The sequence below is a fragment of the Diceros bicornis genome, chromosome 21, assembly GCF_020826845.1.
Source record: "Diceros bicornis minor isolate mBicDic1 chromosome 21, mDicBic1.mat.cur, whole genome shotgun sequence".
Taxonomy (NCBI): Eukaryota; Metazoa; Chordata; class Mammalia; order Perissodactyla; family Rhinocerotidae; genus Diceros; species Diceros bicornis.
In genome coordinates this window covers 49318179-49331947 of record NC_080760.1, presented here as the reverse complement: position 1 = coordinate 49331947, position 13769 = coordinate 49318179, and the positions used below count along the sequence as shown (strand labels likewise).

The 13769-nt window shown below is 36.9% G+C and overlaps 1 protein-coding gene across 2 annotated transcripts in view; it reads right to left on the bottom strand.

The window, feature by feature from the left end:
* The window catches only part of KHDRBS3 (KH RNA binding domain containing, signal transduction associated 3), a 183124-nt gene that overhangs the window by 27188 nt on the left and 142167 nt on the right, over positions 1 to 13769 (bottom strand). For both annotated transcript variants that reach the window (XM_058564981.1, XM_058564980.1), the window contains one exon: positions 9904 to 9986. In XM_058564981.1, coding sequence (XP_058420964.1) covers positions 9904 to 9986 — 83 coding nt within the window. The remainder of the gene's footprint in view (positions 1 to 9903; positions 9987 to 13769) is intronic.

Below are 13769 nucleotides of genomic sequence, written 5' to 3'. Positions count from 1 at the left end.
AAATATTGGGTAAAAGGTCACAAACACTTTTAAATTTCTTGATGTACACTCATAAATTACTTTCTAAAAGGAACATATCCCTTCATGATGACAAATATAAGAGAAAAATACAGTGTACACCATGTCGGAACTATTTCAGTTTCTGAAGCTGTGAGTCTAGTAAATTAGGTTTGACTAGATCTGAGAAATTCAAGCACACTGGTGTTCCCCCTAATAAATCACCCTTCACAAGTAACTTCAAGCTTTGACCTCAAGTCTATGCTTTCAAGCATTTTAGGACTCTAAACAATCTAAATTAAATGAGGCCTTCAATAACTTTTTATTTCACAAATGGGGAATCAAAATGGCATGTAGAATTTTATTCAGATTGTTTATTTGTTGGGATTTGTTGACTGGAGTCTCTCAAAAAAGAATGTAAAAAGTTTCTAAACTCACAACAACAGCTACACAGAGAAGCAGGAGAGCAGAGTGTGCAGACTGCCCGTGTTCACATCCCAGCTCTAGCACCTACTCTCCACGGACCTTAGGGAAGTTCTGTCATCTGTTTCTCAATTTCCTCATCTATAAAATGGGATAATAATAGTAACCTACCTTTGTAAGGCTGTAAAATACTTAGAACAGCGTGTGGCACCCAGTACATGCTACTTGAGCAAGTTCACTGAAATTTTGCTATCTGCATTACATCTGTTATCTCGTTTAATCACAATCTTACACATCAAATACTACTGTCATCATTTTAAAGATGAGAAAAGACACAAAGAAGTTAAGTAACCCGGCCAAAATCACACAGTTAAGGAAGTGATGGAGCTGGGATTCAAATCCAGGTTTGTGTGGTTTTATAGCCCACAATCTTACTACTAAATCATGCCACCCAATTTTAAGAGTCAGGAATTATACAAAAGTGATATCATTTTCTTTCACAAAAAAGAGTGCAGGATTTTTAAGGAAAATTCTTCTAAAAATCAATAAAAATACATTTTAAGAACGTATGAAACACGGGAAAAGAAAACCCAGGGAGATTCACCAAGTAGATCTTTGTCTAACAGATTTTAAAATTCTACAGTAAAGATTTAAAACGGGGGGCTTGATAACCAACATACCCACTTTTTAGAAACTCTGTCACATAATCCACACTTTAGCAATGAACCCCTTTCCCTCGTCCATTCACTCTCTGCAGCATCTGTCACCGCTATGAATGGTTGATCGTAAGTACCACTCTAGTCTTCTCAATGCTATTAAGCAGATGGCAGCGCTAAATCCAAATGATGTAGTACATCTCCCTGGTGGACTTTGTTTTCACACACTACCATTATTCTACAATTCCTCAGTGATAAATCTCATGCATTCTCAAGAATATCAAACAGTGAACCAACAGTGGCAATTGATTGATTACCACTAGCACCACTAGCACGTCTTTACCCTGCCACTGTTTCCACACACTTGTGAAGATCACGCAGGATGATTCCACAGGGGCAAGACAGGAGTTCTAGTATGCTCTACAATGATAAGGACAGATTTTTTTACTAGCTGCTATCAAGTTATGTAAACATGGGCTTGATCTTAAAGAGAACTGGGTATGAGGTCTGACTGACTTACTAGCTATGCGACTTTAGTCAAGGTCAAATTTTCTGAGTATCAGTTTATTTGTAAAATTGAGGACTGGCAATCTTACACAGGTTCTTGGGAATTAAATGAAATGACAGGCACGAGCGCATCTAACATAGTAATTAACACTTGGTAAATACTCAATAGACATTTGATTCCTTCAAAGTTTAACTTAATGAATCTTGAACAAAAAAATTTCCTTTCTTTTTTACTAGTTTAACTCTAAGGAATTTCCTGATGAGGCTATAGAACCTCTTAGCCTATTTTCAATATAGTCAAATTATCAACTTTAGTAGGACACTGTAACCATGGGTGAAGCCCACTCATGGTTCTCAGATTCATTCGATCACACTTTCAGTTTAAGCAGTGATACACAGAGCTGATCCATTAATTAGTGAAACAAATGCTGAGTGCAGTGTGTGCTAAACTTCAGCCACTCATGGACCACTTTCAGGACTTGTGCCATCCACGTACACGTCTATCCTATTAGTGACTTAATATCACTCTCTATATTGATTTTAACTTGAATACATTTATAATTGAAATATATCAATAATATTCATAAAAACATGTGCTAATTATACTTTTCTAATAACTTTAAAAATCTAATCATTAAAATTGTAAAAAATCTGCCTAGATACCATCTGAAATCATGTTGTGAAACATCAGTGATAAGGTAGTTCTCTTTGAAAATCACTACTATAAGAGAAAGAAAATGGGGTGAAATCAATATTGTCACTAAGTGTGTAACTCAGGCCACTTATTTAAATCTCTCTCAGTGTCTCAGTTTTCTCAAGAATAAAATGGGGATGATAATATTTACCTTTTAAGGTTAAAATTAAGATCAGAGGGGATGTGTGCATGTATACACACATGCACACATCTACCTTAATGTAACCAACACACTGCAGTAGATAGTCAATCCATAATGAGCATTAATAGCAATACTCGTACATGTTAACACTTCGGCTTTCGGCTGTTCCTTCCCTTTCCCTTTTGGGTGTAGCTTCATTTTTTCACTATTGCCTACCCTCCTTTGTTTCCTTACCTCAGGGTCCTTGATTGAGAATTAAGGTATTGACAGGTTTACAGTATCATTTGGGTTGGTATCTCTGTTTTGTCAATGTCTACATAATACTCTGTTAAAAGTATTTGTTTGTTAATAGCTTATACTGTTTAGTTTGTGCTAAGAGGTTCCTTCAGTAGTTGTGCAGCAAGCAGCGAAAAAACCAAAGGACCAGGCTAGGTAAAAATGTATCTGAGGGGCCAGCCCCTTGGCATAGTGGTTACGTTCACGTGCTCTGCTTTGGCGGCCTGGGGTTTGTGGGTTGGGATCCCAGGCACTCATCAAGCCATGATGTGGCAGCGTCCCACATAAAAAATAGAGAAAGACTGGCACAGACATTAGCTCAGGGCCAATCTTCCTCACCAAAATATATATATTTGACAAAAATTTTATAAGGCATGGTTAATAAACTCTTAATCCAGGCTAAATCATTTCTGTTTTTAAAAGCTCAAAACAGCCAACTCTGAAACTACAAAGCAATATTTTTCAAAAGATAGTTTTACTGATGTTTAAATGATTACATCTTACGTTAAAAAACAGGTGAGCATTTCCAAAGTGAAAATTCCAAATTATTTTCACATCTCTACAGGTCAGCTCTTGAGAAGGCATTATTGGACATATAATGCTAAAGCTGCCAACAGTAGCAATAATAAACTAGAGAGCAGGGCATATGGCAACGTTAATTTTTGTCTTGTTACTTTCCTTGGAACCGGAATTTGAAAACACACCAGGAGTACTCACAGCTTCTGACAGCTTCCATTACTCTGCCTATTTGGATAAAAAGGGCTTAGGTGTTATTTTGTCACAAAAACAAATCAGTGATTTTATGTTTTTAAAAATATTTTCTTAGCTGGATAATGGTTTTTAGAGTCAGACGAAAACCTAGGCTCAAGTACTCCTCAGCTGTATGTTCTTGGGAAAGTTGCTAAACATCACAATCCTCAACTTCCCTACAGGGAAAAACTTAGCATGTAGGGTCATTATGAAAATTGGAGATAATGTATTAAAGGACACAGATAGCTGACTACTAGACTTAATAGATTCTCCAAAACTGGCAGCTGTTATTTCTAATTCCTTTTTTCAGTAATTTTAAGTGTTTTCATGAAAATCATAGAGATTTTGGAGGATGAAATGAAATGTGTACTTGAAAGTACAGTCAAACCACAAAGCACTATGGGAAATTAGTGTGTCAGTATTAAACCCGTCCAGAAACAATGTTTTTACCACACAGTCATCCACTGACACTCAAGGCGTTATTAGCACTATTTTGAGATCCTTTTTGTTCTACTTACTTCATGATCACTACTGGAATCAAATATTTCTTTGGAGAATTTACAATTATTCAGAAATACAGACTAAAATATTATAGTATTTTTAATAAAAATTATATATTTTTAAGGTGTAAACATGATGATTTACAGAGTGAAGTGATGACTACAGTCAAGCTAATTAACATACCTTCTCCTCCCACACTTAGTCTTGTGACGAGAGCACCTGAAATCTACTCTCTTAGCAAATTTCCAGAATTCAATACAGTATTAACTATAGTCCTCATGTGTACAACTGTGACTGTTATTAGGATTATAAATATGACATCAAATGAAAATTATTTTCACTTAGTTTAGAGTGAAATGGATACATTTACAAAGGGTTTCTGGGAGTAAAAACAATAATTTCTGTGAAGGCGCAAGCCATGTCAGGGTAGGGGCAGGTCCCTGAGGGCTGAGCCATTCATCACCTGCTCTTCTTTATTCACCACAGCTATTCAGGAGCTGTGTGTCCATAGGAATTAATCAATAAATATTTCTGAGCCAATGTATACTAGAACAATTTCCAATATTGCAAAGAACAGTTCATATTTCTCTCCACAATGACTGTGTTGACAGCTTGTTACTCATTAAACGTGTGAAGTTAGATAAACAATGCTTTGTTTTACAATACAACATGAGCACTACAGTGGTCATTACAAAAATCAATGGGGCAATGAGCTGAACTACATTGAATTTTCTATCACTCTGTAGGGATTCTCATTTGTGCTCTAATGTTAATACAAGGTATTTGAAAATTGAGAGAAAAAAGTTTCTAATTTGTAAAACTTCCTGAGAGAAACTGTTGTTTCTGCAACAAAACAGTGTCATAAAATGATTACGGCTCATGAAGTCTAAGTCATTACTGAAAGGAACCCTTCCACACAGAATAACACCCCACGGCCAGCCATACACCGTGTTGTCTTCTTCTGTCCTGTTTTCAAGTGGGCTATGGCTGCTCACCTTGCTAATCCCAGTTTACGATAAATATCTATACAGATCATCCCCGGGGGGAGAAGTGCCCCACAAGGTACCCCCTCTCTCTTCTCATCTCTCTGTAAATCATTTACTTGCACAGTCCTTCCAGATTTACTAGTACCTGCTTCTCATGGCCGTCCCTGTGTGAAAGCAGACACAGAGTAATTTAGAGCTGCAGAAGGAGGGAGGGAGCTAGGGTTTACTGGGCGCTAACTACCTTATATCATATATTAACTATCTTACATAACTTATCTCCTTTAGTCCTCTTAAGAGAAAACGTTGTGGATGGCACACCTCACACTGCCTGTCAGCTTTCCTGTCTCATCAACCTTAAGGATGACACTGGCGGCATAGCGGTTAAGTTCACGCGCTCTGGTTCGGTGGCCCCGGGTGTGCAGGTTCGGATCCCGGGCGTGCACTGACGCACCGCTTGTCAGGCCATGCTGTGGCAATGTCCCGTGTAAAGCAGAGGAAGATGGGCATGGATGTTAGCCCAGGGCCAGTCTTCCTCAGCACAAAGAGGAGGACTGGCATCAGATGTTAGCTCAGGGCTAATCTTCCTCACAAAAAAAAAAAAAAAAGGATGACCCTCTAAAGCAGAAACTAAGTTACACATTTTACAAACTGAGGCTTAGAGAGGTGAAAAAACTTGCCCAAAGTCACATGACCAGTAAATGTTAAAGTTGAGATCTAAAACCACTTTTGGAAAGAAAACTACTTTTGAGCTTGTAACTATAATTGTTTATGTGTAACGTGTACTATAGTATTAACAAGTTATATCTTACACACAGCACAAAACATCAAAATAGTAATTTAAAAAGGACAAATATGAGTTGACGCGCTCTCATTTTCTTTCTGCATCTTGTGAGCTGACCTGCTTACCCCGAGGGTGTGTGTGCCCTAATCTGGAGGCATTTCACTGTGCTGTAGTGCCAGAGACACAGCCAGAGTCTTAACTCTGGCTGTCCAAAAGAAATTTGTAATTTAAAGTTTTTTAGTAGCCAGATTAAAAGTAAAAAGAAACAGGTAAAATTAAATTTAACATATTTCACATTCTTGATTTCACACTAAGTCTTTGGAATCTGGTGTGTGCTTTACACTTCCAGCACACCCCACTTTGGACCAGCACATTTCAAGTGCTCAACAGCCATATGTACTGGTGGCTACCACAGTGGAGGGTGCAGTTTTCACTTCTGCTCAGGGCTCTTTCGACTACATCATGATACGTCAAAGAACATTTTGAGAATAGCTTTGTAATTTAAAAGGAGATCAAGTAAAGAATTCTGCAGTAATACTGAACTATATAACTATAGCATAGAATGGACTTTCAAATTCTAAATTGAGAGAATTATTGAAGTATGAAATTAATTTCATAGAACCGGAAGTGCCAAAATCAAGGAATTTTAGACTACAGAATCTCAAGTGTCACATGGTATTATCTATTAGTCAATATTAAGGCTCCTTGAGAGTAGTGGCAGTGAATGTTATTTGCTGAAAGGATCTAACGTAAAACTGGAAAAATAAAGTTCTTAATTTCATTAGTTTTAGTCTACAACATTAATATGCAACATAAATGAAATTCTTAGGTTTGATTAAAGTAGTCCCAAGTCTGATAAGGCAACACTTCCAGTTCAGATGGAAACATAATTCCTAAGGGATTCGAAAGCATCACAAAGCATTAGATTTTTGAATAGTGTATATAGGAAATACTAATAGGAATTAGTTTCAGCAACTGAAATAAAAACCATGAAAAAGGAGAGTGGAAAGGCAGTGGAGCAGAGGACAAAAGAGAATGCTTTAGGGCCAACGTGGATTTGTACCACTGCTCAGCCTTGTGAGTCTAGATAAGTGATTTAACCTCTCTGAACCTGTATGCAAGAAAAAGGCATGTTTAGACTTGAATTTTGTAGTATTTCAGGGCATGCTGAGAGGGGAGAGGGAATTTATGTGAAGTCCCTGGAATAGCACCAAGCACACAGTAAACACACCCAGTAACTGAATATGATGGTGATGGTGATTTCCTTGTTAATACCTACTATTTGATCCTGGGGACAATTTGAAAATTTGCTATCTTCACTGGTTTATAGTAGATTTCTAATTCTGAGACATACAGCGTTGTGCTTAAACTAATGTTACAATACGTGCATATTATGGGCTGAACTGCCTCCCCCCCAAAATCATATGCTGAAGCCCTAACCCCTAATAACCTCAGAACGCGACTGCATTTCAGGGCCTTTAAAGAGGTGATTAAGTTAAAAACGAGGCCTTGCATGGGTCTTAATCCAGTCTGACTGGTGTCATCATAAGAGAAGCAATTTGGATACGCAGAGAGACAGCAGGGATGCCGTGCACAGAGGAAAGACCGCACGAGGACACAGGGAGAAGGTGGCTGTCTGCAAGTCAAGGAGAGAGGCCTCAAGAAACCAAAGCTGCCAACACCTGATCTTGCACAGCCTCTAGAACTCTGAGAAAATAAATTTCTGTTGCTTGAGCCATCAGGCTGTGGTATTTTGTTGTGGTAACTCTAGCAAACTAACACAGTGCATAAAACCATTTCTTCACCCTATTCCATAATCTAGCTGCTTCATTTCGATTCACAATAAAGCAGGTGCTTAGTTAAGCCTGAGTGCTACAGAGGAAGACACTGCAGTCAGACCTTGGTTCAAAGTTTCACTCCGCTTTTAAGATGCCTGATCTTAGGCAAATTACCTAATTTTTGTGAACCACAGTTTTCCTCCTTAAAAGGAGTGATGTTTATTTCACAGGTTATAATAATTAAATGAATATTCAGAATACCTAACAAACAGTGGTTTCTGCATTTGCCAATGTGTACAATACTCATACAATTCTCCGTACTCCTTCAGGGAAGATGAGTTGTAGCACTGAAAAGATCACTTCAAAGAAGGTAAATTGGCTGTCATGCAAGATGTTTCTTAAAGTGAGCCTTTTCTGACATTTAAAGGGCTTATAATTTATAATGTACCAGCCTCCTAATTGATCTCTGCCTCCAGGCTCACCATCTGTCAATCTAGCCCCTCCACCAACAGCTAATTAATTTCTCTGAATCCAAGTCTAAACATCATTTCCTTGCACGTAACTCTTCGATGGCTCCCTACTGCTGCCTGAAGCATCAAGCCTTGGCTCCTCGAGCAGGGAACACGCAGCCGCTCCTCCTCCCGCCTCCTCTCTCTCCTGTGCGTCACAGACTCTAGCTCAGCCAAACAATGAGGAGTTCCCAGAAAAATGTTTGCTGTTCTGGCCCTGTGAAATGCCCTCCCCTGTTTGTACCCTGGTGACTCCTACTCATCCTTCGCTTTCTCTGTGAAATGTCTCCAGTATTCCCATCCAGACTTGAACATTGCCTTCTTATGGAAATATCAAGTTTTTCCTCAGACCTCTCACAGTGATTACCATACTATATTGCTTTTACATATTTATATTTGTTTCCTTCTAGCCTGTGAGCTTTTCAAGGAGAGGGTCTCTGCCTCAATAATCTTTGTATTCCAAACATCAAGCACAGTGCCTAATATAGTAGACATTCAATAAATGCCAGCTTAATAAATGACCAAAGGAATGAATGCTTGTGACCAATCATATTAATATGTTATCACAGCTTAGACTGGATGGACTTTATAAGCTTTCTGGATCTAAGTTCACATTCTGTTCTGGATTTAAGTTCACATTCTGGATTAGTCATTTACTTCTGAGCCTCAGTTCCATCATCTGTAAAGTAGAGATACATTAACTCTTGCTGCTGCCATTCAAACTAAATGAGACATACGAGTCTAGGATTAAACTCCATGTGTGATTTTTGGCAAATTACTTAATGTTATGCTCTGTGCTCCTTTTCTTCATCTATACAACGGGAACAGCACCACAAACTTCATAAAGTTGCTGGAACACTTAAATGAGATACTAGATGTAAAGTCTTGCATAGAATCCTCTAGCACCACTCACTCTAGGGTAGGCCAACACTCTCAAGGATACAAACATGATGCACAAGGCTTCCACTAAAAAAGACCAGTTGAGAGTCAAAGTTTGAAGGCAACTTAATTGCTACAAGTTACATAAGAAAAAAAATTTGGCATGAAGAAAAAGAAAAAAAAAAATTTATATCCCTGTCAACCTCAGTACCAGAGTTAAATAAGAGTACCTATCTGTTCAAAGCTTGCCTGACACAGTTACGAGTTCAAAAGTTAATTTATGTTTCATCAAAATAACTATATAGTCCATACATATTTTATGCTTCATAAAGCCAATATTTTGTTTTGTGTGTGTCTATCTTTGTCCTCCACTTACAAGCAAGAGGTTTCTAGTCATTTAGGAAAACACTCTGAATAGAATAAACACTGATTTCATGTATCAGTGAACATCAAGGCATATTATCAGAAGAGGTAACAATAAAGCTCCGTTTTGCCTCTGATAATACTTACTTATTTCTGGGTAAATACTTCTTTAGAAAATGAATCAGAACTAACTCATACTCACAAATAGGAATTTGAAGTTGTTAGAAAACAGGAGCTCTGCTGCTAAGAAAATGGAAATGTTCTATGAATATGAAACAAAACTTTTGGCACTTTCTTCCCCAAGCATTGACAATGTAGGACAGTTACATATTTCTGGTTTGATTTTGGGCCTCAGGACTTGAATAGCCACAGACTTTGTAGACATTGTTCCTCCTCAGAATATACTGAACACTTAAGTCAAATTTTTAGAGTAAATAAAATTTCAGTTTTTATTTCCCAAGTCTCACTGCTTCAACACTAAAGTAAATTTGTGAGGAGGAACACACGCCAGTTGGTAGGACAGACAGTGCTTCTCCAATTAAAACAAACAAAAGACAAAGCAGATCAAGTCAAATTACCCTTACTGGCCGATCATCATCCTTTCTCAGAGTATATAAATGTGGAAGGGCACAAGTGTCTGGTCATGAAGGTTTACTCTTACCTTTGGGCTGGGGTGCTATAGCTGTTATCATAGGAATCATAACTCTGTTCATCATAAGCAGTGCCATATCCATCATCATAGTCCTAAAATATAACAGGAGAAGCACAAAAAAGTTCAGAGAAGTTTCTGGGAATAAAGAAGCATTCTGCATTTAGTGAATCTTTATTAATTCAGCTAGCACTTAAGTGTCTACCTAATTATAGAGTAAAGAAAAATATGAGTGACATTAGTGAAAATGACGAAGAACCTCCAAAAATTATCTTTACAAAAGCCAGGAGAAACTGGAAGAAATTGTCAGAATCAACATTTTCACAACTCTGGAAATAAACCAAAGGTTTGCAGACATCTAGGGAGCATTTATTTTTTAAAAAATTGGCTGAACCTTGGTATGAACAGTGAGTTTTGTGTTCTTTTAACTTGTCCTGTTCCCACCCCTCACCCCCAGCTCTGCACAGCTCTTGAAAACCAAGAGCCACAATCATGGTGGAAACCAGCGGGCTGGAGGTCACTGGCGGGGGCAGAGCAGGGTGGAGTGCTTTCAAAATCCCATTGCCAGAGGATTGTCTTTATTTTTATTCATGTATTGTATTTGTTTGTAATAATAAATTTTATTTGTATTTAGTAATAAATAGTAACTATTTATTATTTTATTTTATTTATTTATACCTGATACTTGGAGCTCATCCAGTATGAAAAGCCTTTCCCATGGGAGTATTTGAAGAAAATAATTAGAGACAACTGTTTAAGATTTCAGCTGTCTGAGGTGGTGGAGAAAAACTGGAGCAAACAATAGTCTGTTCAAAAAGCTTACAAGGAAAAGTGGGGGAATGAGATGTCCATATGGGCTTTGGGAAGCTCTGACATATTCCTGGGATCTAGGAAGCTATGTACATGCACAGTGCCATGTACACGCACAGGAAAGACATGACAAGGTCCTGAGCTCTAGTAAAGGCAAGGCTAAGGCAGAGTTAGTTGTAAATTGACTGGTTGAGTGTTGAAGACATGCTCCAATGTGCACCCATAGGTCTTGGCAAAGATCAGGGACTTGTTTCCAGGCATTCAATAAAATCTCTGTCTAATCATTAGCTGACCACTAAGGCAACAGAGGGGAGACACTTCAGTGAAAACATTTGATAAAGATAGACTTTATAATATCATTTGGAAAAGTCACTAAACCAAAACCAAAAACAAAATCCTGAGGAAGGAGGAGAATTTGATTTCCACAGTTGACACATTATATTAAATATCCAGTTTTAAATAAAAAATTAGGTGACATGCAAAGAAAGATGAAAGTATGGCCCATACTCAAGAAAAAAGTAATCAAGAGAAGCTGTCCCTGAGGAAGCTAAGACATTGGCCTTACTAGACAAAGAATTTAAATCAGTTATTTGAAATATATTCAAGGAACAAAAGGATACCCTGTGTCTAAAGAACTAAAGAAAAGTATGAGAACAATGCCCCACCAAATAGAGAACACACATATAGAACATAATAGAAAGAATCCAAAGAAGTTCTTGAGTTTCAAAGTATAATAACTGAAATTAAAAATTCACCAGAGAAGTTCAACAGCAGATATGACTAGGCAGAAGAAAGAATCAGTGAACTGGAAGATAGATAAGTTGAGAATATCCAGTCTGAGGAAGAAAAGAAAAAGAATGAATAAAAATGAACAGGGTCTCAGAAACCTGTGGGACATCATCAAATATGAACATACACATAATGAGATATTCAGGAAAAAAGAGAAAGAAGTAGAAAGATTATTTGGAGAAATAACAGCTAAAAACTTTCCAAATTTGATGAAAAACTTTACACATGCAAGAGCTCAACAAATTACAAGTAGGGTAAATTCAAAGAGACAGACATCTAGATACATCACAGCCAAAATGTTGAAAGACAAAGGCAAAGAGAGAATCTTAAAGCAGCAAGAGAGAAGCTACTCATCATGTGCAAGAGTTCACCAATAAGATCAAAAGCTGATTTCTTAAGAGAAACTGTGGAGGCCAAAAGACAATGGGATTCTACATTCCAAGTGCTAAAAGAAAAAGACTGTCAACTGTGCATCAACTGATGTAAGAATTCTACATCCAGAGAAACAATCCTTCAAAAATGGAAAAAAGTTAAGATACTCCCAGGTAAACAAAAACTGAGTGAATTCATCACTATGCTCTACAAGAAATACTAAAAGTAGTCCTTCAGGCAAAGTGAACGGTCATTAGACAGCCACTTGAATCCACATGAACAAATAGAGTAACACTGGTACGGGTAACTACTTAGGTAAATATAAAAGACAGTATGTAAATGCATTTTTTGTTGTAACTCTTTTTTTCTCCTATTTGACTTAAAAGACAACTGCATGAAGAAATAATTGGAAATCTGTGCTGTAAGGCACACAATGTATAAAGCTGTAATTTGTATCATAGTAACAACACAAGGGTGGGAGAGTAAGAATGGAGCTATAGAGGAGCAAAGTTTTTGTATACTTTTAAAATTAAGTTGGTATAAATCTGAAAAAGACTGATATAATTTAAGATGTAAATTGCAATCTCCAGGGCAGGCTAAGAAAATATTTTAAAAAATTAAAAAAGTAGAAAAAGAAATGACAATGGAATTAAAGTGGTGCAGTAAAAACTAATCTATTTAACACAAAAAGAGGTAGTAAATCACAAAAAAGACATGACATATAGAAAACAAATAGCAAAATAGGAGTTGTAAATCCCACCTTATCAGTAATTACACTAAACGTAAATGGATTAAACACATCAATTAAAAGGCAGAAATTGGCATCATGTTAAAAAAAATGATCCAACCACTTGCTGTCTAAAAGAGACACACTTTAGATTCAAAGATAAAAATATACTGACAGACAAAGGATGGAAGAAGATATACTATGAAAATACTAATCAAAATAGAACTACTATAGCTACACAGTCTTCTGTTTTTTAAAGACAGGAATGTGTTCTGAGAAACGCATTGTTAGGTGATTCCATCATTGTGTGAACAACACAGAGTGGACTTACACAAACCTGGATGAAATAGCCCACTCACACCTAGGCTATATGGTACTAATCTTATGGGACCACAATTGTACACGTGGTCTGGCCTTGACTGAAATGTCATTATGCAGCTCATGACTGTACTAATAGCAGACAAAACAGACCTTAGGACAAAAATTGCTACTAAAGAAAAAAAAAGAAATTTATTTATAGGGATAAAAGGGTCAATGTATCAAGAGAATAAAATTATTATAACAATGTATGCATATATATAAACATTTATAACAGAGCTCAAAATATATGAAGCAAAAACTGACAGAATTAAAGGGAGAAATTAGACAATTCAACAATAATAGTTAGGAACTTCAATATCACACTTTCAATAATAAAGAGAACACCTGAAAGGAAGATGAAAAAAGAAATAGAAGATTTGAGCAACAATACAAACCAATTACACCAAACAGACATCTATAGAACACCTCTGTCCAATAACAGTGGAATACACATTCTTCTCAATTACACATGGAACATTCTCCAGGAGAGATCATATGTTTTCCCAATTCAAAATTTACTACAAAGCTAAGTAATCAAAACAGTGAGGTACTGGCAGAGACATGTAGATTAATGAAACAGAATTGAGAGTACAGAAATAAACCCTTACATGTATGGTCAATTCATTTTCAACAAGGGTACTAAGACAATTCAACGATGGATAGAATAGTCTTTTCAGCATATGGTGTGGGAGTAACTGGATATCCACATGCAAAGGAATGAAGTTGGACTGTTACCTCACACCATATACAAAAATTAATACAAAATGCATCATATATCTAAGTATACAAGCTAAACTTATAAAATTCCTAGAAGAAAACA